This window comes from Akebia trifoliata, chromosome 4 (genome assembly GCF_017979445.1).
Source record: "Akebia trifoliata isolate Shusen 1 chromosome 4, ASM1797944v1, whole genome shotgun sequence".
Lineage (NCBI taxonomy): Eukaryota > Viridiplantae > Streptophyta > Magnoliopsida > Ranunculales > Lardizabalaceae > Akebia > Akebia trifoliata.
In genome coordinates this window covers 17,071,035-17,097,392 of record NC_141378.1, presented here as the reverse complement: position 1 = coordinate 17,097,392, position 26,358 = coordinate 17,071,035, and the positions used below count along the sequence as shown (strand labels likewise).

At 34.4% G+C, this 26,358-nt stretch overlaps 1 protein-coding gene and 1 pseudogene across 1 annotated transcript; both read right to left on the bottom strand.

The window, feature by feature from the left end:
• Nucleotides 1-4,892: 4,892 nt before the first annotated feature.
• On the bottom strand, nt 4,893-6,091 carry LOC147404204 (F-box/kelch-repeat protein At1g57790-like; annotated as a pseudogene).
• A 10,825-nt stretch (nt 6,092-16,916) lies between these two features.
• LOC147404203 (F-box/kelch-repeat protein At1g57790-like) lies at nt 16,917-17,965 on the bottom strand. The gene has a single exon (XM_086437715.1). It carries the CDS (start codon nt 17,948-17,950, stop codon nt 17,078-17,080), a length of 873 nt encoding a protein of 290 aa, XP_086293841.1. The 5' UTR covers nt 17,951-17,965; the 3' UTR covers nt 16,917-17,077.
• Nucleotides 17,966-26,358: the final 8,393 nt, after the last annotated feature.

The window sequence follows — 26,358 nt, the reverse complement described above, 5'->3', positions numbered from 1 at the left end:
AGCAAATCTTGCAGTAGTCATCCACGTCATAAAATTCAAATTGATGGGTTAATTTGTTACTTTATATACCTTGGACAAAATCCTAATCGCATCAATATGTGACATCCAAGAACATGATCTGATGCCCCTGGTTTATAAAGGATAAAAGTCTAGGAACACTGGAAAAAAATGGTCCAAAAAAATGATAATTTTCATCGTTGAATTTTAATTTTAAATTTGGAAGTTTGATAGCCATCATACTAATTTGTCTTTTTGAATTTGAATTTTTCTATAAAATCTAGATGACTATGGTGTTGGATTGTCAATTTGATAATACATGTAGGCCTAATGACCCTTAGTAAGATTTTAAATTCATTTTGTTTTATTAAGCACTCGTGGTATAGACTTTTGGAAGAGGGTTAGAACTCGTCTCCCATATACACCTTAGATATTGTTAAATAGATATTAAAGAGTAATCTTTTCTTTTTCTGGTGCATTTATCGAAAGATCTATGTGTAGGTGGCGAGTTTCAACCCTCCTCCATAGGTGTATACAATATGTACTCTAATAAGTGCTATTTTGAAGAGCCATGTTTTTAGAGACCCCAAGAAACCTCATCACACATTGGCGTCCAAAAACATGATCGGATGTCACAGGAATATGGATCTCAAAATTTTAAGAACTTACAAGAATTAAAAAGAAAAGAAAAAAAAAAAAAAAAAATCACTGATGAATTTTAATTTTTAAGTTTGAAATGATTTGACTGTACATTTTCAAAGCCTTCGCTGAAGTTGAAATTAAGAAAGGTTTTTTTGATTTTATTTTTATTAAGAGCTATGTTGTTTTAGATTGAGATCTACCACCCTATTGTAACCCATCTTGCTTTTCAACCTGACTAACTTTGAGGAGAATTGAAGGGACTTTGGCTAGGTTGGATGGAAGGGCATTAGGTAATTTCTCATTACTATATTATAGAAGACCAAAGTCAAAGGGTAATGTAATAAGTTTTAGAAAAGGGTCAAGTTCCCTTGATTTGTAAGACTTATGAAACAAAAGCACATGATCTCAATCCTTTAAATGTAAAATCCAATAATTGAGATTTATCCTCGAGATAAGTATTTATGAGATTTGTGTTATCAAGATAGTCATAAATCTCAACCATTGGATTTTGTGTTTATAGGGTTAGGATCATGTTTTTTTTTACAACAATGGTAGATTTTTTCCATCGGGATACACAACTGCACATCCCCATAAAATATGTGTATTTTTGTATCCTACGAAAAAAAATCTACAATTCTTACAACTGTTAAACACTACCTGCTCTCTTGACCGCGGTCTTCTTCAACAGATTAATGTAAAAATGAACTTATTATTCTCATATTTTACCTAATATTTTCAACCTCAATATTAACGTACTTTAACCTTCCAATTTTAAAAGAAAGTTTTTTTATATTTGTTGTACGAGTTGACTCATCAGAGACAACTGGGTGGCTTCCATAGGCGAGACGAGATGTCGAACCAAGTTTTGAAACATGACTCCAATTCACAGATAATAAATATTATTCTTAAAGCCATTGAAAATTATTAATGAAAAAACAATAAAACCATTGGAATCGGCTAAGTTTTTTGAAAAATAGGGGCGAGTCTTCCCAGATCTTGTACGAGACGAGACGTAGAACTGAGTTTTGAAACCATGACTCCAATTCACAGATTATTGACATTTAAACAATTCTTTTTTAGTCATTTTGTTAACGGAGAAACATCAAGACCATTCGAATCGGTCATTGTCAGAGTCGTCTCGTTCATCTCGTCAGAATTTAGGCTTTCTATAACTCTCATTTGGTTTCTTCCAAGACTCATCCGATTCGTCTCATTGTCTCAAACAGAAAGAAAGAAAGAACGAAGAAAATATGCATTAGAACTTCAATCTCAAACCAAAATTCGAACAATCAAAGTACACAATATTTTATTTTATAAAAGAAGCATCTCTCTGACTCTCACACATACCACCATGAAAGCATCCACACACAGACACACACTACAAAGAAGATGAAGAAAAAACAACAACAACAACAACAACGTACTACAACAACAGAAGAAGAAGAAGAAGAAGAAGAAGAAGAAGAAGAACATATAAGTATGGTTATGGATCCTCTTTAGATTTGCAAAGGCCGCCGAGGCTATTATGGATAACGTTCTTCAACCTTTTCCCAAGAAGAGAGAAGATCTTACGTTTGATTCCTCCTCTAACAGGAGGAATCATAATAGAGCTGTGTTTCTTTCTCTTCATCCCTTCGCTTATAATTGATTCAGACGCATTTTTCTCCATCTCCATCTTCATATCTATCTATCACTTCCTTCTCCTCTTATGAGTTATTAGCAAATATATAACACTAATTGGACCCTAGTTGAGTATAATTAACTCTACTTTGGTTAAGGATGAATAAAGTTCCTTTGAGGAGGAGAGGAGATCCTCTGTAGCACTTTTGGAATGTTGAAAGTGTGCAACATCATCTAGAAGTTAAATCTAACCGCTTAATTTAGGCGTTTAGTGACAGTCCATATTCAAATACTTGATTAGAGAAAAAAATATGTGTTTTTTTATATTTTATTTTCTAAATCTGATCTAAAACATGAGTAGAGTAGGACTGAATTGTTGTTTTTGTTCAATCTGATGTTTTATTGACTGTAGAACAAGAGCTACATAGAGAAATAGTTGCAACGGATACAGATAATGTACTCCCAAAGTTACCTTCGAGGGAACATCGAGATACAGATAATGTACTCCCAAAGTTGCCTTCGAGGGAACATGAAACCCTCTCTGACTTTATAAAAAAAATGGAAAATGATGACACAAGCAGAGACCATGGGTGACAAAAATGATGGGTGGTGCACATATAACTGTAGATGATTTTTACATGTATCTCACGAAAAGCATCTACGGTAATGTACACAACACCGGATCATTTTGTCACACCTATCTCTGTTTATCTCACCCCAATAAAGCTCAAGAGAAATACGCCGAATATGTGGACTTGTTGGCCCGGAGACCACTTTAGAATTCTTATTTGTTGTTTGGTGCAATGCGCACCCCTGTTGACAGCAGACTTACTCCTTTGCCTTAACGCTAGGATGACATTAGATTTATTGTGGTTCTGACATTTATGTGGGGTGCAGACGTTACCGTGAATTTTAATCGTATCTCGAGGAAATAATTTACGGTTAATGTGCACCCCACGATAATAATTATGAAAATGTCAGTAAATCCGAATGTCACCCCAGCACGACTCTACTCCTCTACAGTCTCACATCATATAGAGTCGTGACAATATGACTCTCCCACACGTGGCATATTCAAAATACTCATGTGGTAGAACTATAAAGTTTATACCTCAGGTTACTCCTCTGCATATCCCCATAAGAAAATATAATTGTGTATCTCAAGAAATAAGTATTCATGGTTCTAACACATACTACATCAGGAGAGTACTTTGCATATGCCACGTGGGGAGTCAGAAAATCATTACTCTTATCATATATAACATGGTTAGTAAAAAAAAATCTTTCTTTCTTAATGTCATGATAAAACATCCCACTCAAAACATCTAAGATCATTAGAGAAACATTTTCCTAACTAATTTAGTACAGATTTGAACTTTATTAAGGGTCGTTTTACTCAAATGAATTACCACCTCAGCAATCGAACACCTAAGCTCTCTAGATTTCTCCAATGGATTTCCAAACTTCCACTTAACCCCCAAATTTAAAATAAAAATTCAACTATGAAAATAAATTTTTTTGGGATTTGTTTTTAAGAATTTATAGAATTTTATCCTCTACAACCGTAAAGCATTGGATCATGTTTTTAGATGTCACAATTGAAACCCAAAGACCCTTAGTGAGGGTGAAATCCTTACTCCTTAGTAAAGCTAGTCGGACTCGATCAATATCTAAATTTTCAATAACAACCTTTCAAATTGTCAAACATCAAGATTAACGGTTTATAATAATTGATCTTCATGGTTGTAAAATGTCAATCTCAATTAGTGGAACCAAGGGTTGATCTCAATGATTTAAATTATAGGTCTCGACCATTTAAATGATCAATCTCAATGACTGGAAAGGGCATGTGAGGATCTTTAAAAAGAAAAAGTTTACTAGTTGGATTATCAACATACCACCCAAAAATTATAAGGTATCTAGAAAGAAAGCCTTCCGTCAGATTCATTAAGTAATGTGCCATCATCTCTTATAGATTGGACTGTCCAATGGACGGGTTCAGGTCTTCTTTTGGTTAAAGAGGTGAGTTCTACCTTAAACCAATCCTATAACCCTATTGGGTTTAAGCTAACTAAGTCATAGACCAGCCATAACTGGCGTGAGTTTGGCTTGGCTTGAATAAAAATGTTGAATTCAATAATTTTAATACAAATAAAATTCTACATTAAAAATAACCCTTTTTTCTCCAATGAAATCTAAAGGGCTGTGGTGGTTGATTGCGAAAGTGTTTTTCTAATATAAAAAAAGTGCTAAGTCCTGAAATCTAAGCATGACAATTTTTCGCAAGCCAGCCAACCTTTTCTATTTCAATATAAAATATTTTATATTTAAGCAGCTTAGCACACATTTTTCTTAACCCCAAATAGAAGTACAATATCAAGCTTTAAAAAATGGTGATTTGAACATCCCCCAAGTTTTTGTAAATATTATAGTATACCTCTGTTTCGAAACTGATGGCATACCCTCCCCCACCCACTCCCTTAGAAGGTGTTGTAATTTTCAGGGCAACATTTCAGATTTCAAACCTCAGCAATTCAACAAGGTAAATACCAATTGTTTCATCACAAAATCTCTCTAGAGGATTTACATTACATTTTTCTATTTTTCAATATCAAATGAATGGATGATTTGAACTATTTTAAAATAAAATGAATAAATGATTCTAGAGCAGTAATAACATACAAAAGGTGTAATCTAAATAACACAAAAGATGTTACTAGTCCTCCTTGTTTTGGGTATGATCCGAAAGCCAATCTGAAGGTCACCACATCGGGTTCAATCCACATGCTATACCATTGTTCTTCTGTGTCGTACCAATTTTTCCGAGAATAACCACCCTCAAAAGAATGATATCTTCCAATTGAAAGAGAATAAAATACGATATGTTCACCATAGAACCTAGGGAAATAGATCTTATTTTCCATTCCCTTCACCACGGCAAATGCCAATAGCGACGTCGTCGTATGGCCAAGAAACGACATCTTATTTCCCAAACTTTCAAATTTCACCCATTTTTCCTCTAACATATCCAACCTGAAAACATAAATTGGACAACCCAAGTGGCCAACAAATACGGATAGGATCTTTGCATCACACTCTGTAATAAAACTCCTTCGGAATAAACAATTGGGTCCTACTAATTCTTAGAGAACCCTCCAAACATCTTCCTCCTCTGACTCATTTGGATTAAAAACTCCTAATTTTCCATCTTCGCCCAGAGAATAGAAAACATCATCATAGAAAATAGGATTGCAATGAGATGCAAAAAACGGCTCCTTACTATCAATTATATGTGAAGTCCAAGAATCTTCTCCGCGACGACAGACAACCATCTCAACAAACTTGGGATGAGATTCTTCTTGGGCAAAAGCTATACAGTTTGACGAAGTTGGAGGGGACGAAAAGGAAATACCGATCAACCCAAATAGGCAAGTATCCAAATCAGGAAAATTTATGATTGCCCTAGTGAAGGGATTGGAAAATAAAAGAGATTTATCACCTCTAGACATTAACAACCAACCATACTTTGAGTGGTGGATTGCACCCGCTAGTTCAGGAAACTCCATATGAAAAGTAGAGTTGTACATTGGGTGAAAGAATTTACACATACCACTATTGTTATATGGAAAGAATAGGAACCATGAAGATTTCTTGGATCTAGACTTAAAAGGATGAGGAGGTGAGCAGAGTGGTGGGGCTGAAGGTTGACCAAGATTTGAAATTCAGACGAAAGCGAATGCAATTCCCTAGAAAGAGATTTGATAGGATTAATTTTAAAAAGCTCACTTGGAATATCCTTCCAAAGCCTCTCAATTCTGATTTCCTTCAACATATATATATATATATATATAGGGAAATGTTCAGCAACAAACATTTTGGCAAAACATGGGTTAGAGGTTTTGGAATGGGCTGATTTTTGGTGAGGATGATCTCTACGGTGAGGAGATCATCCTCACCAAAAATCAGCTCATTCCAAAACTTCTAACCCCATCAAAAATGATTTACAAAAATGGACGGTCCACGATTTTTCAACTTGTAAATTGGGGCTAGAAGTTTTTGAATGGGCTGATTTTTGGTGAGGATGATCTCTACGGTAAAAAAAAAACCTCCAATCCATGTTTTGAAAAATGTTTGTTGCTGAACGGAACCCATATATATATATATCGGGAGCGGTACGGCAGCCTTAAAGTTTGCCAAGTTTTGTGCCAAATATTTTTTGTAAATCACTTCTGATGGGGTTAAAAGTTTTGGAATAGGCTGATTATTTGTGAGAATGATCTCTACGGTGAAGAGATCATCCTCACAAAAAATCAGCTCATTTTGAAACTTCTAACCCTAATTTACAAATTGAAGAATCGTGGATCGTCCAATTTTTGTAAATCACTTTTGATTGGATTATAAGTTTTGGAATAGGCTGATTTTTGGTGAGGATGATCTCCTCATCATAGAGATCATCCTCACAAAAAATCAACTCATTCCAAAGCTTCTAACCCATATTTTGAAAAATGTTTAGCATCAAACTTGGCAAACTTTAGGGTTGCCGAACCGCTATATATATATATAGCGGTTCGGCAGCCCTAAAGTTTGCCAAGTTTGATGCCAAACATTTTTTGTAAATCACTTTTGACGGAATTAGAAGTTTTGGAATAGGTAGATTTTTTGTGAGGACGATCTCTACGTTGAAGAGATCATCCTCACAAAAAATCAGCTCATTTTGAAACTTCTAACCTTAGTTTACAAGTTGAAGAATCGTGAACCGTCCAATTTTTGTAAATCACTTTTGATAGGGTTAGAAGTTTTGGAATATGCTGATTTTTGGTGAAGATGATCTTCTCATCATAGAGATCATCCTCACAAAAAATCAGTTCATTCCAAAGCTTCTAACCCATATTTTGAAAAATGTTTGGTACCAAACTTGGCAAACTTTAGAGTTGCCGAACTGTCCCCATATATATATATATATATATATGGGAAATGTTCAGCAACAAACATTTAGGTAAAACATTTTTCAAAACATGGGTTAGAGGTTTTGGAATGGGCTGATTTTTGGTGAGGATGATCTCTACGATGAGGAGATCATCATCATCAAAATCAACCCATTACAAAACTTCTAACCTCATCAAAAATGGTTTACAAAAAATGGACGGTCCACGATTTTTCAACTTGTAAACTGGGGCTAGAAGTTTTGGAATGGGCTGATTTTTGGTGAGGATGATCTCCTCACCGTAGAGATCATCCTCACGAAAAATCAGCCCATTCTAAAACCTCTAACCCATGTTTTGAAAAATGTTTTGCCAAAATGTTTGTTGGTGAACAAGACCCTATATATATATATATATATATATATATATATATATATATATATATATATATATATATATGGGTGGCGTTCAAGGGCCAACTTTTTGCCAAAACATTTTTCAAAACATGAATTAGAAGTTTTGGAATGGGCTGATTTTTGGTGAGGATGATCTCTACGGTGAGGAGATCATCATCACCAAAAATCAGCCCATTCCAAAACTTCTAACCCCATAAAAAACAGTTTATAAAAAATTGACGGTCCATGATTTTTCAGCTTGTAAACATGGGTTAGAAGTTTTGGAATGGGCTGAATTTTGGTGATGATGATCTCTACGGTGAGGAGATCATCCTCACCAAAAAATGTTTGTTAAAATGTTTTGCCAAAAATGTTTCTATATATATATATATATAGGGTCTTGTTCCCCACCCTAAGCTTTACCCTACACTTTAACAAACTTGTTTTGAAATTATGGAAACACATACCTTCTTTAGCGATTGTAGATGGAGAGAACAACTTTGATAAAAAAATCACCATTACTGTTTGAAGTGTTTTTGTCCGCCTATTTAATTAAATAAATAGAAGTAAGAAAATTAATATATCTATTCGTGATTGTGATCTGAAACAAGAAAAAAAGTCAAACAAGGAGGGTGAGAGAAGAGGGTTTGTTATTTGCAGGGAGATTGTGTTTCTTGCACAAAGCCTGAAGAGATTTTGATAAGAATCTAAAATATCATATTTTTATCCTTTAATGTTTAGTCTTTTATACATATTTGGTACCTAAATGTAGTTATTATTCTTTTTCTTTTGATTTAGGATGCAAATGGAGGTGTTAAATGCAAAACGAAGTTAATTGAGTAATTTTAGACAATTTCAACATCACTTAGTAATTTGGGCATAACTCTCTCATCCGAGCTCCGATTGAGATAATTCAAAATGCTATGGAACACTAAGAAAAATATATACAACTTTTATGTTTTGAATTTTGAGAGATACTAAGTACATCCAGGTAGAAATCTGACTTGAAGTTGCTGCAGTTGCACTGTTAACACGTATTTGATGCGATTTATTTTCATAAGTCTCTAGATTTGGTGCACGAAAATTCTAGCTGAAAATACCACTTTCCTAATTATATTAGGACTTTATTTTATTTTTCATATTTTTTTTCCTTAATTAATCAGATTTGGATATTGTTATTTGAGGATCAGATTTATAATTTTTTTAGGAGATTTTGTAGGCTTTTAAGAAGGAAAAATAACATGTAGAAGAGAGAAAAAATCAAAAGACTTGAAGAAGACATCTCTCTCTCCCCTCTTCTCTAGCTTCTTTTTGGAGTTTTCATCATGATTTTGTGTGGCTAAACTTTTTTAATTGGTCGAAGGAAACATAAGCTTGGGAATCAATAAAAACTGTGAGATCTAATTTATTTTTATTGTTTAGTTTATGTTTTGAGTATTAGATGTTCTTTTATGCCTATTTTCATGATTGTCTCGTTTAATTACTAGGAGGCCTACTAGCTTATTATTCGTTGCAATCTACTATTAGGTTATATATCAAATCCGTAATTGTTTGATCCCTCTAATTCGTGAAGTAACTAAGATTTAATAATTTGCTGCATCAAAAATTATTAGATCTTAGGAAGAACGCTCGACTAAATTAAATACAATCACTTGTGCTTGTATTCTTTAATTTCATCGATATCTCTAATTCTGAAGGTTACTACTAGATTAAACCTTTAGCGCTTGTTTTGGGTTGACTAATAGTTTGGGTTAATTAGATCGCTTGTTTTCGATTTAACTACAATTAATGAGAGATAGGAAAATAATTCTAATGGTGAATATTCAAACTATGAATCGATATATACTTGCATCGATGATCAGTTATAAAATTCCTATGGTGGAAGTTGACTTAGATCAATGTTTGTTCTTTTGAATGATTTTAATTCTTCTATTTGAATTGTTCCTTAGTTATTCTTCTTAAAATTATTTTCGTTATACTTGAAACCCTCCTTCTTGTTCACGTAGCATAAAAACTAGGCTAGATACTTTCCGTGGGAACGATCCTTACTCGCACCACTACATTTATTTTTTTAGGAGTATAGGTTTTATTTTTGGTTGCTTGCGACATCACACTAGATTTTCTCTTCATTATGTGAAATTCCATCACTGAAACTCAGATCTACTGAAGATTTCTTCAGAAACAGTATGAGAAATAATAAATTTCAAAATTAGAAGAAAAAAAACACAAATAAGAAAAGGTTTGAAGTATTCCCCTGCATTGAGAGAGAGAGAGAGAGAGAGAGAGAGAAAGAGGGAGAGAGAGAGAAAAACGGAGAGATGATCGACTATTGGAGTTGAAAGGCAGTCTGCAGCTGCTAGCCACTAGCCGCACGCCTTCTAACTTACAAGAGAGAGAGAGAGAGAGAGAGAGAGAGAGAGAAGGAAGACCCGCAGCCGCACGCCATACGCAAACAGTCGCAAGAGAGAGAGAAAGAGAGTGGATGACCCCGGCTGTTGGAGTTGAGAAGCAGCAATCAACCCCCGCAGCCTCACCTGTATGAAATGAGAGATGATAGAGAGAGAGAGAGAGAGAGAGAGAGAGAGAGAGAGAGAGAGAGAGAGAGAGAGAGAGAGAGTAGAGTTTGGGTTTTTTTTTTTTTTTTTTAAACTTATATTTTATTTAAAAATAATGGTTGGTTCGATTTTTTATTAAGTATGAATCGATAACCGAACCGAACTCATCGGTTTTTCATTTTTTAAACCCGAAATTGAACCGTATTTAGTCTAAACTAAACCAAACCAATCCAAAATACACGGTTTGGTTTGGTTCTCGGTTTGAACCGAATTAACTTGCACCCCTACCTTATAGATATTGTTAAATAGATATTAAAGAGTAATCTTTTCTTTTTTTGGTGCATTTATGGAAATAGCTATGTGCAGGTGGCGAGTTTTAACCCTCCTCCATAGGTGTATACAATCTGTACTTATAAGTACCATTTTGAATAGCCATACTTTTAGAGACCCCAAGAAACCTCATCACACATCGGCATCCAAAAACATGATCGGATGTCACAAGAATATGGATCTCAAAATTCAAAGAACTTTCACAAACAAAAAAAAAAAAAAAAAACCCTTGAATTTTAATTTTAAAGTTTGGAATAATGTGACTGTACATTTTTAAAGTCTTCAATGAAGCTGAAATTAAGAAAGGTTTATTTTATTTTTATAAAGAGCTATGTTGTTTTTTTAGATTGAGATCTACCTCCCTATGGTCACCCATCTTGCTTTTCAACATGACTAATTTTGGGGAGAATTGAAGGGTCTTTGGCTAGGTTGGATAGAAAGGCATTAGGTAATTTCTCATTACTATATCATAGAAGACCAAAGTCAAAGAGTAATATAATAAGTTTTAGAAAAGGGTCAAGATCCCTTGACTCGTAAGAATGACTCATGAAAAACAACACATGATTTCAATTCTTTAAATGCAAAATCCAACAGTTGAGATTTATCCTCGAGATAAGTATTTTTGAGATTTGTGTTATCATAAATGTCAACCGTTGGATTTTGTGTTTATAGGGTTAGATCATGTGTTTTTTTTCACAAGAATTGTAAATTTTTTCCTTATCCCAAGGGAAAAAATCTACGATTCTTACACTTGCTACTCACTACCTGCTTTCTTGACCGTGATCTTCTTCAACAGATTGATGTAAAAATGAGGTTATTATTCTCATATTTAACCTAATATCTTCAACCTCTTTGAGTAAAATATCTTACTCTAGTTTTTTTTTTTTGATAAATAGCATTGTATTCAAGAACCAAAACCAAGTCGGTTGAGATGACCAACCGGGAAAAAACTTACAAGGTAAAGCTAGTCACAAACAAGACAGCAAATCCTATCCCACCTAAATACAAAATCTTCAAAAAACATACCCCTAAACTCCTTAAATAATTTTGACCAACAAAAGAGAAGACCCAAGATAAACATAATTGTTTGTGGACAATCTAACTGCTTCCCCTCGAAGATGCGCCTATTTCTCTCAATCCACACGCCCCAACAAATAGCGAAAGGCGTAATGCTCCACAACATCCTCTTTGTGCCACCAAACGTGTATCCAATTGATGACCAACTAATAAAGATATCCTTGATTGATCTCGGTAGGCATGTTGAAATCCCAAATAACTTTAGAAAATGGGTCCAAATGGCATGTGAGAATTTACAATGGATTAAAAGGTGATCCGAATATTCTCCATCTTCCATACATAACACACAACAATTCATCCCGCACCATCCACGCCGCATCAACAAATCCGTCGTTTGAATCCTTCCTAGAGCCGCCGTCCACGTGAAGAAAGTAACTTTGCTTGGCACTTTTGGGCCCCAAATTGAGGCATAAGGAAAGAGTGAAGTCCCATTGTTGCTCAAAGATTGATAGAAGGAGCGGACCGAAAATCTTCCATCTTTACTTACCGTCCAAATCCTTTCATCTTCCCTTCCCGTGCATAACTCAACTCGTGAAGCATCACCGACTAGTTTGCCAACTACTTGAAGTTCCAACTCATTCAAGCCCCTTCGAAAACCAAGGTCCCATGCCCAGTCTCCCCCCATGGCTCGACGAATGGATGTGATTGGTTGCCCTTTCTTCGAGGATATGGAATACAACATTGGAAATACCTCCATTAGAGGTTGATTCCCACACCATGTGTCTTCCCAGAATCTTACTCGACTGCCTTGGCCTACTTTGAAACTGACTCTCGCTTTGAACAAGGGGGTAATCTTCATGATGCCCTTCCACATCCCGCACTCATATGGTTGTTTGGTTGGACCATTTTCCCACCCTAGTTTTCAACCTCAATATTCACGTACTTTAACCTTTTTTATTTTTTATTTTTTTTTATAAGTAGAACGTACTTTAACCTAAAAATCTTAAAAGATAGTTTATTATTATAATTATTGTACGAGTTGACCCATCAGAGACAACTGGGTCGCTTCCATAGACGAGACGAGATGTCGAACTAAGTTTTGAAACATGAATCCAATTCACAGATAGTAAACATTATTCTTTAAACAATTGAAAATTATTAATGAAAAAACATTAAAACCATTGGAATCGGCCAAGATTTTTGAAACATAAGGGCGATTCTTCCCAGATCTTGTACGAGACGAGACGAGACGAGACGTCGAACTGAGTTTTGAAACCATGACTCCAATACTCAGATTATTGACATTTAAACCATTCTTTTCTAGTCATTTTGTTAACGGAGAAACATCAAGACCATTCGAATCGGCCATCGTCAGAATCGTCTCATTCATCTAGTCAGAGTTTGGGCTTTCTATAACTCGTCATTTGGTCTCTTCCAAGACTCAGACGACTCGTCCGATTCGTCTCGTTGTCGCAAACAGAAAGAAAGAAAGAAGAAAATAATATGCATTAGAAGTTCAATCTCAAACCAAAAATTCGAACAAAGTATATAATATTTTATTAAAGAAGCATCTCTCAGACTCTCACATATACCACCATGAAAGCATGCACACACACACACTACAAAGATGATGAAGAAAAAACAACAACAACAACAACAACGTACTACAACAACAGAAGAAGAAGAAGAACATAAGTATGGTTATGGATCCTCTTCAGATTTGTAAAGGCCGCCGAGGCTATTATGGATAACGTTCTTCAACCTTTTCCCAAGAAGAGAGAAGATCTTACGTTTGATTCCTCCTCTAACAGGATGATTCAGAACAGAGCTCTGTTTCTTTCTCTTCATCCCTTCGCTTATAATTGATTTAGACGCGTTTTTCTCCATCTCCATCTCCATCTCCATCTCCATTTATGCTTCCTTCTCCTCTTATATATAACACTAATTGGACCCTAGTTGAGTTTAATTAACTCTATTTGGTTAAGGATAAATAAAGTCTTGCGAGAAGATAAATAAAGTCTTGGGGAGGAGATGATCCTGCAAAAGTTGTCGAAGGTTGCAAGTGTGCGACATCATCTAATCTAACCGGTTAAATTTAGTAGTTTATTGACCGTCCATTTTCAAACACTTGATCAGATAAAAAAAAAACTAGTATTTTTTCCAAATCTGATCTAAAACACGAGTAGAAGAGTACTGATTTGTTATTTTTGTTAAATCTAAAGTTTTATGGACTGTACAACAAGAGCTACAGAGAGCAATAGTTGCAACGGGATACAGTTAATCTACTCCTCGTCGGTTTTGGGGAAATACTTTCTCTGGAGGGGCGCAATATAGTGAGAAGATCTGGACGGGGCTGGGCCGAGCTTCAAATGGGCTAGACTTTTTTAGGCTAAAAAATTAGGCCCTAAGTCAACCCATCTAATATCGGGTCGGACCAGGCTTAAAAAATAAAACCTTAATCAAAGCCTGATCCACTTCCACTAACATTTGGGCAATTTGCCGGTCGGGCCAAACCCACTTTCTAAGACACTGCGAAGAACATTATTAATGTATAATAAGATTATTATATATTATTTTTGATATGATATAGCGGGCCGGGCCTGGCCACCCATCTTGCCTACATTTAAAATCCAAAACCTATTATTAAACAGGTTTAGACTAGCCTGACTCGATAGCTAAATGAATTTAATAACTAAATCCAAACCTGGTCCACAGTGAGTCGAGGGCCAAAGCCCGACGCATTGACAACTCTAATATTAATCATTTAACTTACTTTACTTTATTTATGATCTAGATTACTATATATATATATATAAAATAAAATAAGATGATTAGAATAGGTAAAAAAAATCGGTTGGATTTTTTTCGAAATTCGAATGATCCAAATTTAATGGATTTGGACCCTTGCAGTAGATCCGAAGAAAAATATGGGTCGGATATGAGTTGATGTTTCTTAACTTGAGTTGGATCAGGGTCAGCTATGTATACATCCTTATATTTGCTTAGATCCGAATTATATATTGTTTTGAAAAAGGACAAATGCTGAATTCTTATATTTAAAATTTAAAATTTAATGGTGGAAAATAATTTTTTATAAGTTTTGTTTTCTTTAAAATTTATAGAATTTCGTCCACTACATCAATGTGGCATCAGATCATGTGTTTGGATGCTATAAAGTGATCTAAAAAACGTTTAGTAAGATTGAAAATCTTGCTAAGTTAGTAAAGCTAGACTTATTTTAAATCTTAACATACCATTTCATCCCAAAAATCGAATTTTCTCGCTCAATCATCCTGTATATTAATCATTTAACTCACTTTCATTACTTATTAAATGAATTTTATATTTAAATAATTATAATTTATAATGAAATAAAGTGATAAGAAAATATTTAATCATAAAATCACATTTATTTAATATAATAAATATTTAAATTAATAATTAAAAAAAAATACATAAAATCAAATTGACTCGACTGAGTCATAGTTAATCTTAGCAAAATACAAGGGTTGAAGGTTTTTTACAATTCGTAGGCTGAATTCGTAGATAAACCAAACATTAGAGTTTATTTGAAGAGTTATAACTAACTCTACCGACTCCAACTCCAACTCTGATTAACTCCCGCTTCCAAATACACCATTAACGTAACCATACGATAGAAATAGAGCATACATCCCTTGGTGCAATGGGCACTCCCTATGGGTTGACAATAGACTCAGCTTGGAGCCCTTACTCCTTTGCACTAATGCTGGTGACATTGGATTTATTACAATTCTCACATTTCTGAAGTGGAGCTGCACGCATCACCGTGGATGCTTTTCATAAATGTGAAAATCAAGGTAAATCCTAATGTCACCGTAGCATGACTCTACTCCTCTGTAGGCTCCATATCATACAGAGTCGTGATAAGCTAACTCCCCCAAACGTGTCATACTCAAAATACTCTCCTAATATGGCATGTGCAAGAACCATATAGTTTATACCTCGGGTTACTCCTGTGCATGTCCCCATAAATAAATATAATTCTATATCTCGAGAAATAAATATCCATGGTTCTAACACATGCTACATCAGGAGAGTACTTTGAATATGCCACATGAGGAGTCAAAAAATCATTACTCTATCAAATAAAACATGGTTAGTAAAAAAAATCTATCTTTCCTAATGTCATGATAAAACATCCCACCCAAAACATCTAAGATCATTAGAGAAATATTTTCCTAACTAACTTAGTACAGATTTGAACCTTACTAAGGGTCGTTTTACTCAAATGGATTACCACCTCAGCAATCAAACACCTAAGCTCTCTAGGTTTCTCCATTGGATTACCAAACCTTCACTTAACCCCCAAATTTAAAATTAAAATTCAACTATGAAAATAAATTTTTTTGGGATTTGTTTTTCAGAATTTATAGAATTTTATCCTCTACAACCTTAAAGCATTGGATCATGTTTTTGAATGCCACAATTGGAACCCAAGAACCCTTAGCGAGGGTGAAATCCTTACTTCCTTAGTAAAGCTAGTCGGACTCAGATCAATATCTAAATTTTCAAGAATAACCTTTCAAATTGTCAAACATCAAGATTAATGGTTTATAATAATTGATCTTAATGGTTGTAAAATGTCAATCTCAATGATTTAAATTATAGGTCTCGACCATTTAAATGATCAATTTCAATGATTGGAAAGGGGTGCGCGGATCTTTAAAAAGAAAAAGTTTACTTGTTGAATTATCAACATACCACCCATAAATTATAGGGTATCTAGAAAGAAAGACTTCCGTCAGATTCATTAAGTAATGTGCCATCTCTTATAGATTGAACTGTCCAATGAACGGGTTCAGGTCTATTTTTGGTTGATCCCTAACTGGGACATAAAGAGGTGAGTTCTACCATAAACCAATCCTATTTGGCTTAAGCTAACTAATTCATAGACCAGCCATACCTGGCTTGAGTTTGGCTCGGCTTGCATAAAAATGTTGAATTCAATAATTTTAATAAAAATAAAATTCTGCATTCAAAATAAATTTTTTTTCTCTCATGAAATCTAAAGGGCTGTGGTGGTTGATTGTGAAAGTGTTTTTCTAATAAAAAAAAAGAGTGCCAAGTCATGAAATTTAATGGGCAATTTTGCTTTCGCTAGCTAGCCAATCTGTTCTATTTCAATGTAAAATATTTTATATTTAAGCAGCTTAGCACACATTTTTCTTAACCCCAAATCTCTGTTCAATAAGTGAGAAACAGAGAAAGTTGATTTCTAAGATGGAGATAGGAGTACAATATCAAGCTTTAAAAAATGGTAATTTGAACATCCCCCAAGTTTTTGTAAATATTAGAGTATACCTCTGTTTCGAAACTGATGCATACCCTCCCCCACCCCCTCCCCTAGAAGGTGTTGTAATTTTCAGGGCAACATTTCAGATTTCAAACTTCAGCAATTCAACAAGGAAAATACCAATTGTTTCATCACAAAATCTCACTAGAGGATTTACATTACATTTTTCTATTTTTCAATATCAAATGCATGGATGATTTGAACTATTTTAAAATAAAATGAATAAATGATTCTAGAGCAGTAATAACATACAAAAGGTGTAATCTAAATAACACAAAAGATGTTACTAGTCCTCCTTGTTTTGGGTAGGATTCGAAAGCCAATCTGAAGGTCATCCACATCGGGTTCAATCCACGTGCTATACCATTGTTCTTCTGTGTCGTACCAATTTTTCCGAGAATAACCACCCTCAAAAGAATGATATCTTCCAATTGAAAGAGAATAAAATACGATATGTTCACCATAGAACCTAGGGAAATAGATCTTATTTTCCATTCCCTTCACCATTGCAAATGCCAATAGCGATGTCGTCGTATGGCCAAGAAACAACATTTTATTTCCCAAACTTTCAAATTTCACCCATTTTTCCTCTGACATATCCAACCTGAAAACATAAATTGGACAACCCAAGTGGCCAACAAATACGGATAGGATCTTTGCATCACACTCTGTAATAAAACTCCTTCGGAATAAACAATTGGGTCCTACTAATTCTAAGAGAACCCTCCAAACATCTTCCTCCTCTGACTCATTTGGATTAAAAAATCCTAATTTTCCATCTTCACCCAGAGAATAGAAAGCATCATCATAGAAAATAGGATTGCAATGAGATGCAAAAAACGGCTCCTTACTATCAATTATATGTGAAGTCCAAGAATCTTCTCCGCGACGACAGACAACCATCTCAACAAACTTGGGATGAGATTCTTCTTGGGCAAAAGCTATACAGTTTGACGAAGTTGGAGGGGACGAAAAGGAAATACCGATCAACCCAAATAGGCAAGTATCCAAATCAGGAAAATTTATGATTGCCCTAGTGAAGGGATTGGAAAATAAAAGAGATTTATCACCTCTAGACATTAACAACCAACCATACTTTGAGTGGTGGATTGCACCCGCTAGTTCAGGAAACTCCATATGAAAAGTAGAGTTGTACATCGGGTGAAAGAATTTACATATACCACTATTGTTATATGGAGAGGATAGGAACCATGAAGATTTCTCGGATCTAGATTTAAAGGATGAGGGGGTGAGCAGAGTGGTGGGGGTGAAGGTTGACCAAGATTTGAAATTCAGACGAAAGCGAGTGCAATTCCCTAGAAAGAGGTTTGATATATATATATATATATATATATATATATATATATATATATATATATATATAGGGGGGCGTTCAATGGCAAACTTTTTGGCAAAACATTTTTCAAAACATGAGTTAGAGGTTTTGGAATGGGCTGATTTTTGGTGAGGATGATCTCCACGGTGAGGAGATCATCATCACCAAAAATCAGCCCATTCCAAAACTTCTAACCCCATCAAAAACAGTTTACAAAAAATGGACGGTCCACGATTTTTCAGCTTGTAAACATGGGTTAGAAGTTTTGAAAAATGTTTTGCCAAAAAGTTGGCCCTTGAACGTGACCCAATATATATATATATATATATATATATATATGGGTCCTGTTCAGCAACAAACATTTTGACAAACATTTTGGCAAAACATTTTTCAAAACATGGGTTAGAGGTTTTGGAATGGGCTGATTTTTGGTGAGGATGATCTCTATGGTGAGGATATCTCCTCACCAAAAATCAGCCCATTCCAAAACTTCTAACCCCAGTTTACAAGTTGAAAAATCGTGGATCGTCCATTTTTTGTAAACCATTTTTGATGGGGTTAGAAGTTTTGGAATGAGCTGATTTTTGGTGATTATGATCTCTACGGTGAGGAGATCATCATCACCAAAAATCAGCCCATTCCAAAACCTCTAACCCATGTTTTGTCAAAATGTTTGTTGCTGAACATTTCCATATATATATATATATATATAGGGAAATGTTCAACACCCTAAGCTTTACCCTACACTTTAACAAACGTGTTTTGTCTTACATGGGTTAGAAGTTTTGGAATGGGCTGATTTTTTGTGAGGATGATCTCTATGATTAGAAGATCATCCTCACCAAAAATCAGCCGATTCTGAAATTTTTGGCCCCATGTTTACAAGTTGAAAAATCGTGGACCGTCCATTTTTTGTAAATCATTTTTGATAGGGTTAGAAATTTTGGAATGAGCTGATTTTTAGTGAGGATGATCTCCTCACCATAGAGATCATCCTCACCAAAAATCAGCCCATTCCAAAACTTCTAACCCATGTAGGACAAAACATGTTTGTTAAAGTGTAAGGTAAAGCTTAGGATGGGGAACGGGACCCATATATATATATATAGGGAAATGTTCAACACCCTACCATTTACCCAACAATTTACCCAACATATTTTGTCCTACATGAATTAGAAGTTTTGGAATGGGCTAATTTTTGGTGAGGATGGTCTCCTCACCATAAAGATCATCTTCACCAAAAATCAACCCATTCCAAAACTTTTAACTCATGTAGGACAAAACATGTTGGGCAAATTGTTGGGTTCTGAACATTTCCCATATATATATATGGTTCCCGTTCGGCGCCTCACTCTTTGGCAGACGGAATAATAAACGTACTGTGACTGTTGGATAAAACGCAACCGGACGGCTCAGATTAAATCTAAGACGCGATCTGTGTTTAAGTTATAAATTAAACGATATTTACAGCGCCGTCCTTCCATTTTTGAATATTTAGTGCTACCTTCCTGGGGACTTAAAAATCAAAAAAGAACAAAGAGTAGAACTCTCGTCTCTCTCCCATCTCTCTCGCTGATACCCTCTCTGTCTCTCATTCTCTCCTTCTCACTGCACCCTCCCTCCATCTCGATCCTCTCTCTCACTCTCTCATTTATATAAACAACAGGTTAATTTCACAGTGATTAGTGTGTTATTAGTAAAAGTTGGTGTGCTATAGAATCTCTCAAATTTAAATGTGAGAGAGGGGTAGAGAGAGTTTAGTCAGAAAAATCTTTGAAGCGGCCAGCCCGCTTCAAAATTTTGAAGGAACCCTCTGCATTGGATTACTAGTGGTCAATCTCAACTATTTGAACAGCCCGCTTAAAAATTCTGAAGGAACCCTCTGCATTGGATTACCAGTGGTCAGTCTCAACTATTTGAATAGTTGATCTCAAGGTTTTAAATCGTTGTTCTATGTTAAGTAATTTTCCCTTTTCTCTATACATATATAAACATAACGTATTAATGGAAAATCAAAGAGAGATGTTGTCTCCCATTGAGATGGAAAGAGAATCTTAGGTAAATTAAAGGTATTTTGTCCAAATCTAACTAATGGTATTGATGGGCTGATTCATTGGGCTTTTATACCTGACTAGACTTGATCCAGGCTTTAGATACATTTGTAAGCCCAATTAACTGGACTGGGCTAAACTTAATAATACGAGTTATGCTTTAGCTTGATGTCCCTTAAAAACAGAGCTGCCATTGGCACCCGAACTTGTACTTATTACACCCCAATTAAAATAAAATAATTATTCTTTTATAATAAAAAAAAAAATGAGATTCTCTTACCACAAAAACTTTTGCAAACGCCACCCTAATTCATAGGTAAAATTGTAAATTGGCTTAGAGTATATCTTGGTGTGCCTTTAGAAAAAGTTGGTGTGACAATAGAAGCTTTCTAAAAAGAATGATTAATTAAGAGGGTAGAATAGTAGAATAACATTCCAACCTTGGTGATAGGCGAGGTACGTGCAATTGTATTAAAAAAAAATGTTACATGTCAACTCATTTTAAGGCAATTAATATTCAAGTCCTTCTCAACTCATGAGAATGGACTCGCAACCATTATCCAACACTTTTTCAAAAACAAATATGTTGTTCTTGAGGCTAAATTCCTATTAGGATCATCTCCTTCAATGAGATGACCTCAATAGTCCGAATCAATAACAAATCCTTTCTTAGGATACAAGTCGTCAATCACACGACACTTTTTTTTTTTTCATTTTGTCCAAAAAAATGACAGCTATTTTTGAGGTTACCACCAATTGGTAGAGAGAAAGGTGTGCTTAACACCTTCCCCTTTCTCTAATCGAACCGCTTACTTAGGTGAATCAGTGTTTTATCCGTACGAGAGTCACTAAACGTCAAAACAACACTTTTTCAAAAAAATACGTTCCGGGTGATCATTCACATCCTTTTACAAAAAGGAATGGTGGCAACTCTAAACATTTATAGTAGTGATCTTCGAAAATCAAAAATCACGCAACTACAACCCATATAAGACAAACCACATTGTAGCTTTATTCGTAGCTTTATGTGTATGTGGATCCCGACCCCATATAGGTAAGTTGGACTTGAACCCATGACCTTAAAGTTGCTTTGCATTATGTCAAACCACTGGGTTAGCCCAATTTTATGGTTTAGCGTGGTAATCAATTTTTTTTTCTTCTATTTAATTGATTGTTGCTACACATAGATATAGTAGATAAGTTTCTTATCCTTCCTCAAATATGATTTACAACATGTTGTGAACAATTTTCATTTTGAATTTTTGTAGTCAATAAAATGTTACTATTTATTTCACTAGTTGTAGCCACCTTTTAAAATTTAAATTTCAGTTTAAATATAATTCCTATTTTCAAATAATCCAATCTATTAAGATATCTCTATAGTAAATTTAAAAAAAATATATATGTAAAAACAAATAACTTTTGACATCCCTCTCGTTTTGATTACCTTTTTCTTTTGATCTTATCAATTTTTTTTTTTTTTTTTTGATATTTGTGTCCCATTAGCTCATTAATGTGTATTTTATTTAATAAATTCACAAACTAAAAACAGCACAACTGAATTTTTATAAAAATGATTATTGTGATAGACACTGTTATCAAGGAAATTTTGATAAATGTCTTATTTTTTGTTTGTCCTTTCCAAGTTATTAATTAAAGTTTAATAGTATTTTAGGAAAAATAGCAAGGAAAGGCTAAAATACTAAAATAAGTGTAAATGAGAATAGTAGTTATTAGTGTGATTTAGACTGAGGTTCCCATGTTATATATTTAGTCATACGTCCCTGCATTTTGATAAATATTTGAGATACATCCCCTTATTTTTGAATTGGTGACCCGTGACCTTGGTATTTTCTTATTGACTGAAAGATGACCCAAATCCCTGATCGTCAACCTTTTAGCTGCGTTTGATTGCTCATGGAAAATGGCTGGAAATCCATTTCTATGGTAAATCACATTCATTTGTTCCAATGCGATTGATGAAGCATCAAAGTTCATGTGCCTGATCCATTTGGGCTATTATATAATTTAATTTAATTTATTGGGCTTTGGTTATTGCACTTTTTTAAGAGAGATTTACTCGGCAGACCTAACCGTTTGCATTTTTATTAAAAAACTCCTTTGAAATTCTGACAATTCCAAAGGAACCGTATTTTATGAAGTTTGTTACTCAAGAATGGATCCTTTGTAGCTCATTTCTCCTATAGCTCTAGTTCTACAGTCCATAGAACAACAAAACCAGCTTGGATTTGGTTTAGATCAGATTTGAAAAAAAAAAAAAAATTATCAAAAAAACACTTTTTTTCTACGACCTTATTCAAGTGTTTGAAAAAGGATGGTCACTATACTCCTATATTTAAACAAGTGGATGTAATCATCTTGAGTATGTGGCACACCCTCAAACATTGATATGGGTTACAAGAGATTCGTGTTACATATCTACTCCCTTGTTATCCACCAAACCTTACTTTATCAAGTTTGTTACCCAGCAAACCTTGTAGCAGTGATCCACGTCATAAAATTCAAATTGGTGGGTTAATTTGTTCTTAATATACCTTGGACAGAATCCTAATCACATCAATTTGAGGCATCCAAGAACATGATCTGTTTTCATTGGTTTATAAAGGATAAAATTCTAAAAACTTTGGAAAAAAAATGTTAATTTTCACCGTCGAATTTTAATTTTAAATTTGGGAGTTTGATAGACCTCATACTAATTTGTTGTTTTGGATCTGAATTTTTCTATAAAATCTAGTCGATTGTGGTGTTGGATTGCCAATTTGATAATACATGTAGACCTAAAAAACCTCAGTAGATTTTAAATTCATTTTGTTTTATTAAGCATTGGTCGTATAGACTTTTGGAAGATGGTTAGAACTCGTCTCCCATATATACCTTACAGTAGGGGTGCAACTTAGTTCGGGTTGGTTCAGTTTAGAGCAAAATCAGAACCGAACCGCCCAAGGTCGGTTCCATTGTATGGGAACCAAAACCGAACCGATTTGATCTAGAATCGAACCAACCCAAACCGACCTTAATTCGGTTTGGTTCGATTTGGTTCCATGATTTGAAAAAAAATAAATTTTACACAAATCTATCAATGAAATTATGGAAACACATACCTTCTTTAGCGATTGTAGATGGAGAGAACAACTTTGATCAGAAATCACCATTATCGTTTGAAGTGTTTTGTCCGCCTATTTAATTAAATAAATAGAAGCAAGAAAATTAATATATCTATTTGTGATTGTGATCTGAAACAAGAAAAAATGTCAAAACGAGGAGGGTGAGAGAAGAGGGTTTGTTATTTGGGGTACCTTGAGAAGCGAAATAAGGAGATTTGCCATCTCCAAATTGGTTTTATTTGCAAGGAGATTGTGTTTCTTGCACAAAGCCTGAAGAGATTTTGATAAGAATGCAAAATACCATATTTTTCTTCTTTAGTGTTTAGTCCTTTATACATATTTGGTGTCTAAATATACTTATTATTCTTTTTTTTTTTAGGATGCAAATGGAGGTGTTAAGTGCAAAACGAAGTTAATTGGGTAATTTAAGACAGTTTCAAAATCACTTTGTAATCTGGGCATAACTCTCTCATTCGAGCTTCGATTGAGATGATTCAAAATGCTATGGAACACTAAGAAAAATATATACAACTTTTATGTTTTGAGTTTTGAGAAATACTAGCTATATCAAGGTCCAAATCTGACTTGAAGTTGCTGCACTTGCACTGTTGACGCGTATTTGATACGATTTATTTTCAGAAGTCTCTAGATTTGGTGCACGAAAATTCTAGCTGAAAATACCACTTTCCTAATTATATTAGGACTTTATTTTATTTTTAATATTTTTTTCCTTAATTAATCAGATTTTGATATTGTTATTTGAAGATCAGATTTATATTTTTTTAGGAGATTTTGTAGGCTTCTAAGAAGGAAAAATAACGTGTAGAAGAAAGAAAGAATCAAAAGACTTGAAGAAGACATCTTTCTCTCCCCTCTTCTCTAGCTTCTTTTTGGAGTTTTCATCATGGCTTTGTGTGGCTAAACTTTTTTAATTGGTCGAAAGAAACATAAGCCTGGGAATCAATAAAAACTGTGAGATCTAATTTATTTTTATTGTTTAATTTATGTTTTGAGTATTGGATGTTCTTTTATGCCTATTTTCATGATTGTCTCGTTTAATTACTAGGAGACCTACTAGCTTATTATTCGTTGCAATCTACTGTTAGGTTAGATATCAAATCCGTAATTATTTGATCCCTCTAATTTGTGAAGCAACTAAGATTTAATGATTTGCTGCGTCAAAATTTATTAGATCTTAGGAAGAACGCTCAACTAAATTAAATACAATCACTTGTGCTTGTATTCTTTAACTTCATCGATCTTTCTAATTCTTAAGGTTATTATTAGATTAAACCTTTAGCGCTTGTTTTGGGTTGTTTAAATAGTTAGGGTTAATTAGATCGTCTGTTTTCTATTTAACTACGACTAAGGAGAGATAAGAAAATAATTCCAACGGTGAATATTCAAACTATGAATTGATATATACTTACATCGATGATCAGTTGTAAAATTCTTATGGTGGAAGTTAACTTAAATCAATGTTTGTTCTTTTAATTTTATTTTAAAATTATTTTCGTTATACTTGAAACCACCTTCTTGTTCACGTAGCATAAAAACTTGGCTAGATACTCTTCGTGGGAACGATCTTTACTCACACCACTACATTTATTTTTTTAGGAGTATAGGTTTTATTTTTGGTTGCTTGCGACAGCACACCAGATTTCTTCTTCATTGTGTGAAATTCCATCACTGAAACTCAGATCTACTGAAGATTTCTTCAGAAACAGTATGAGAAATAATAAATTGAAAAATCAGAAGAAAAAAAAAACACAAATAAGAAAGGGTTTGAAGTATTCCCTTGCATTGAGAGAGAGAGAAAGAGAGAGAGAGAGAGGGAGAGAAAGAGAAAGACGGAGAGATGATTGACCATCGGAGTTGAAAGGCAATCTGTAGCCGCTAGCCACTAGCCGCACGCCTTCCAACTTCTAAGAGAGAGAGGGAGAGAAGGAAGACCCGCAGTTGCACGCCACACGCCAACAGTCGCAAGAGAGAGAGAGAGAGAGAGAGAGAGAGAGAGAGAGAGAGAGAGAGAGAGAGTGGATGACCCCAGCCGCTGGAGTTGAGAAGCAGCCATCAACCCCCGCAGCCTCACCTGCAAGAGACAAGAGACTATAGAGAGAGAGAGAGTAGAGTTAGAGGTTTTTTTTTTTTTTTTTTTTTTTTTTAACTTATATTTTATTTAAAAATAATGGTTGGTTCGGTTTGGTTCGATTTTTTATTAAGTATAAACCGATAATCGAACCGAACTCGTCGGTTTTTCATTTTTTAAACCCGAAACCGAACCATATTTAGTCTAAACCAAACCAAACCAAACCAATCCAAAATACATGGTTTGGTTCGGTTCTCGGTTTGGACCGAATTAACTTGCACCCCTACCTTATAGATATTGTTAAATAGATATTAAAGAGTAATCTTTTCTTTTTTTGGTGCATTTAAGGAAAGAGCTATGTGTAGGTGGCGAGTTTTAACCCTCCTCCATAGGTGTATACAATCTGTACTTATTAGTACCATTTTGAAGAGCCACACTTTTAGAGACCCCAAGAAGCCTCATCACACATCGGCATCCAAAAACATGATTGGATGTCACAAGAATATGGATATCAAAATTCAAAGAACTTTCACGAACATAAAAAAAAAAAAAAGAATACCCTTGAATTTTAATTTTAAAGTTTGGAATAATGTGACTGTACATTTTTAAAGCCTTCAATGAAGCTGAAATTAAGAAAGGTTTATTTTATTTTTATTAGGAGCTATGTTGTTTCAAATTGAGATCTACCTCCCTATGGTCACCCATTTTGCTTTTCAACGTGACTTATTTTGGGGAGAATTGAAGGGTCTTTGGCTAGGTTGGATAGAAAGGCATTAGGTAATTTCTCATTACTATATTATAGAAGACCAAAGTCAAAGGGTAATATAATAAGTTTTAGAAAAGGGTCAAGATCCCTTGACTCGTAAGCATGACTCATGAAAAACAACACATGATTTTAATTCTTTAAATGAAAAATCCAACAGTTGAGATTTATCCTCGAGATA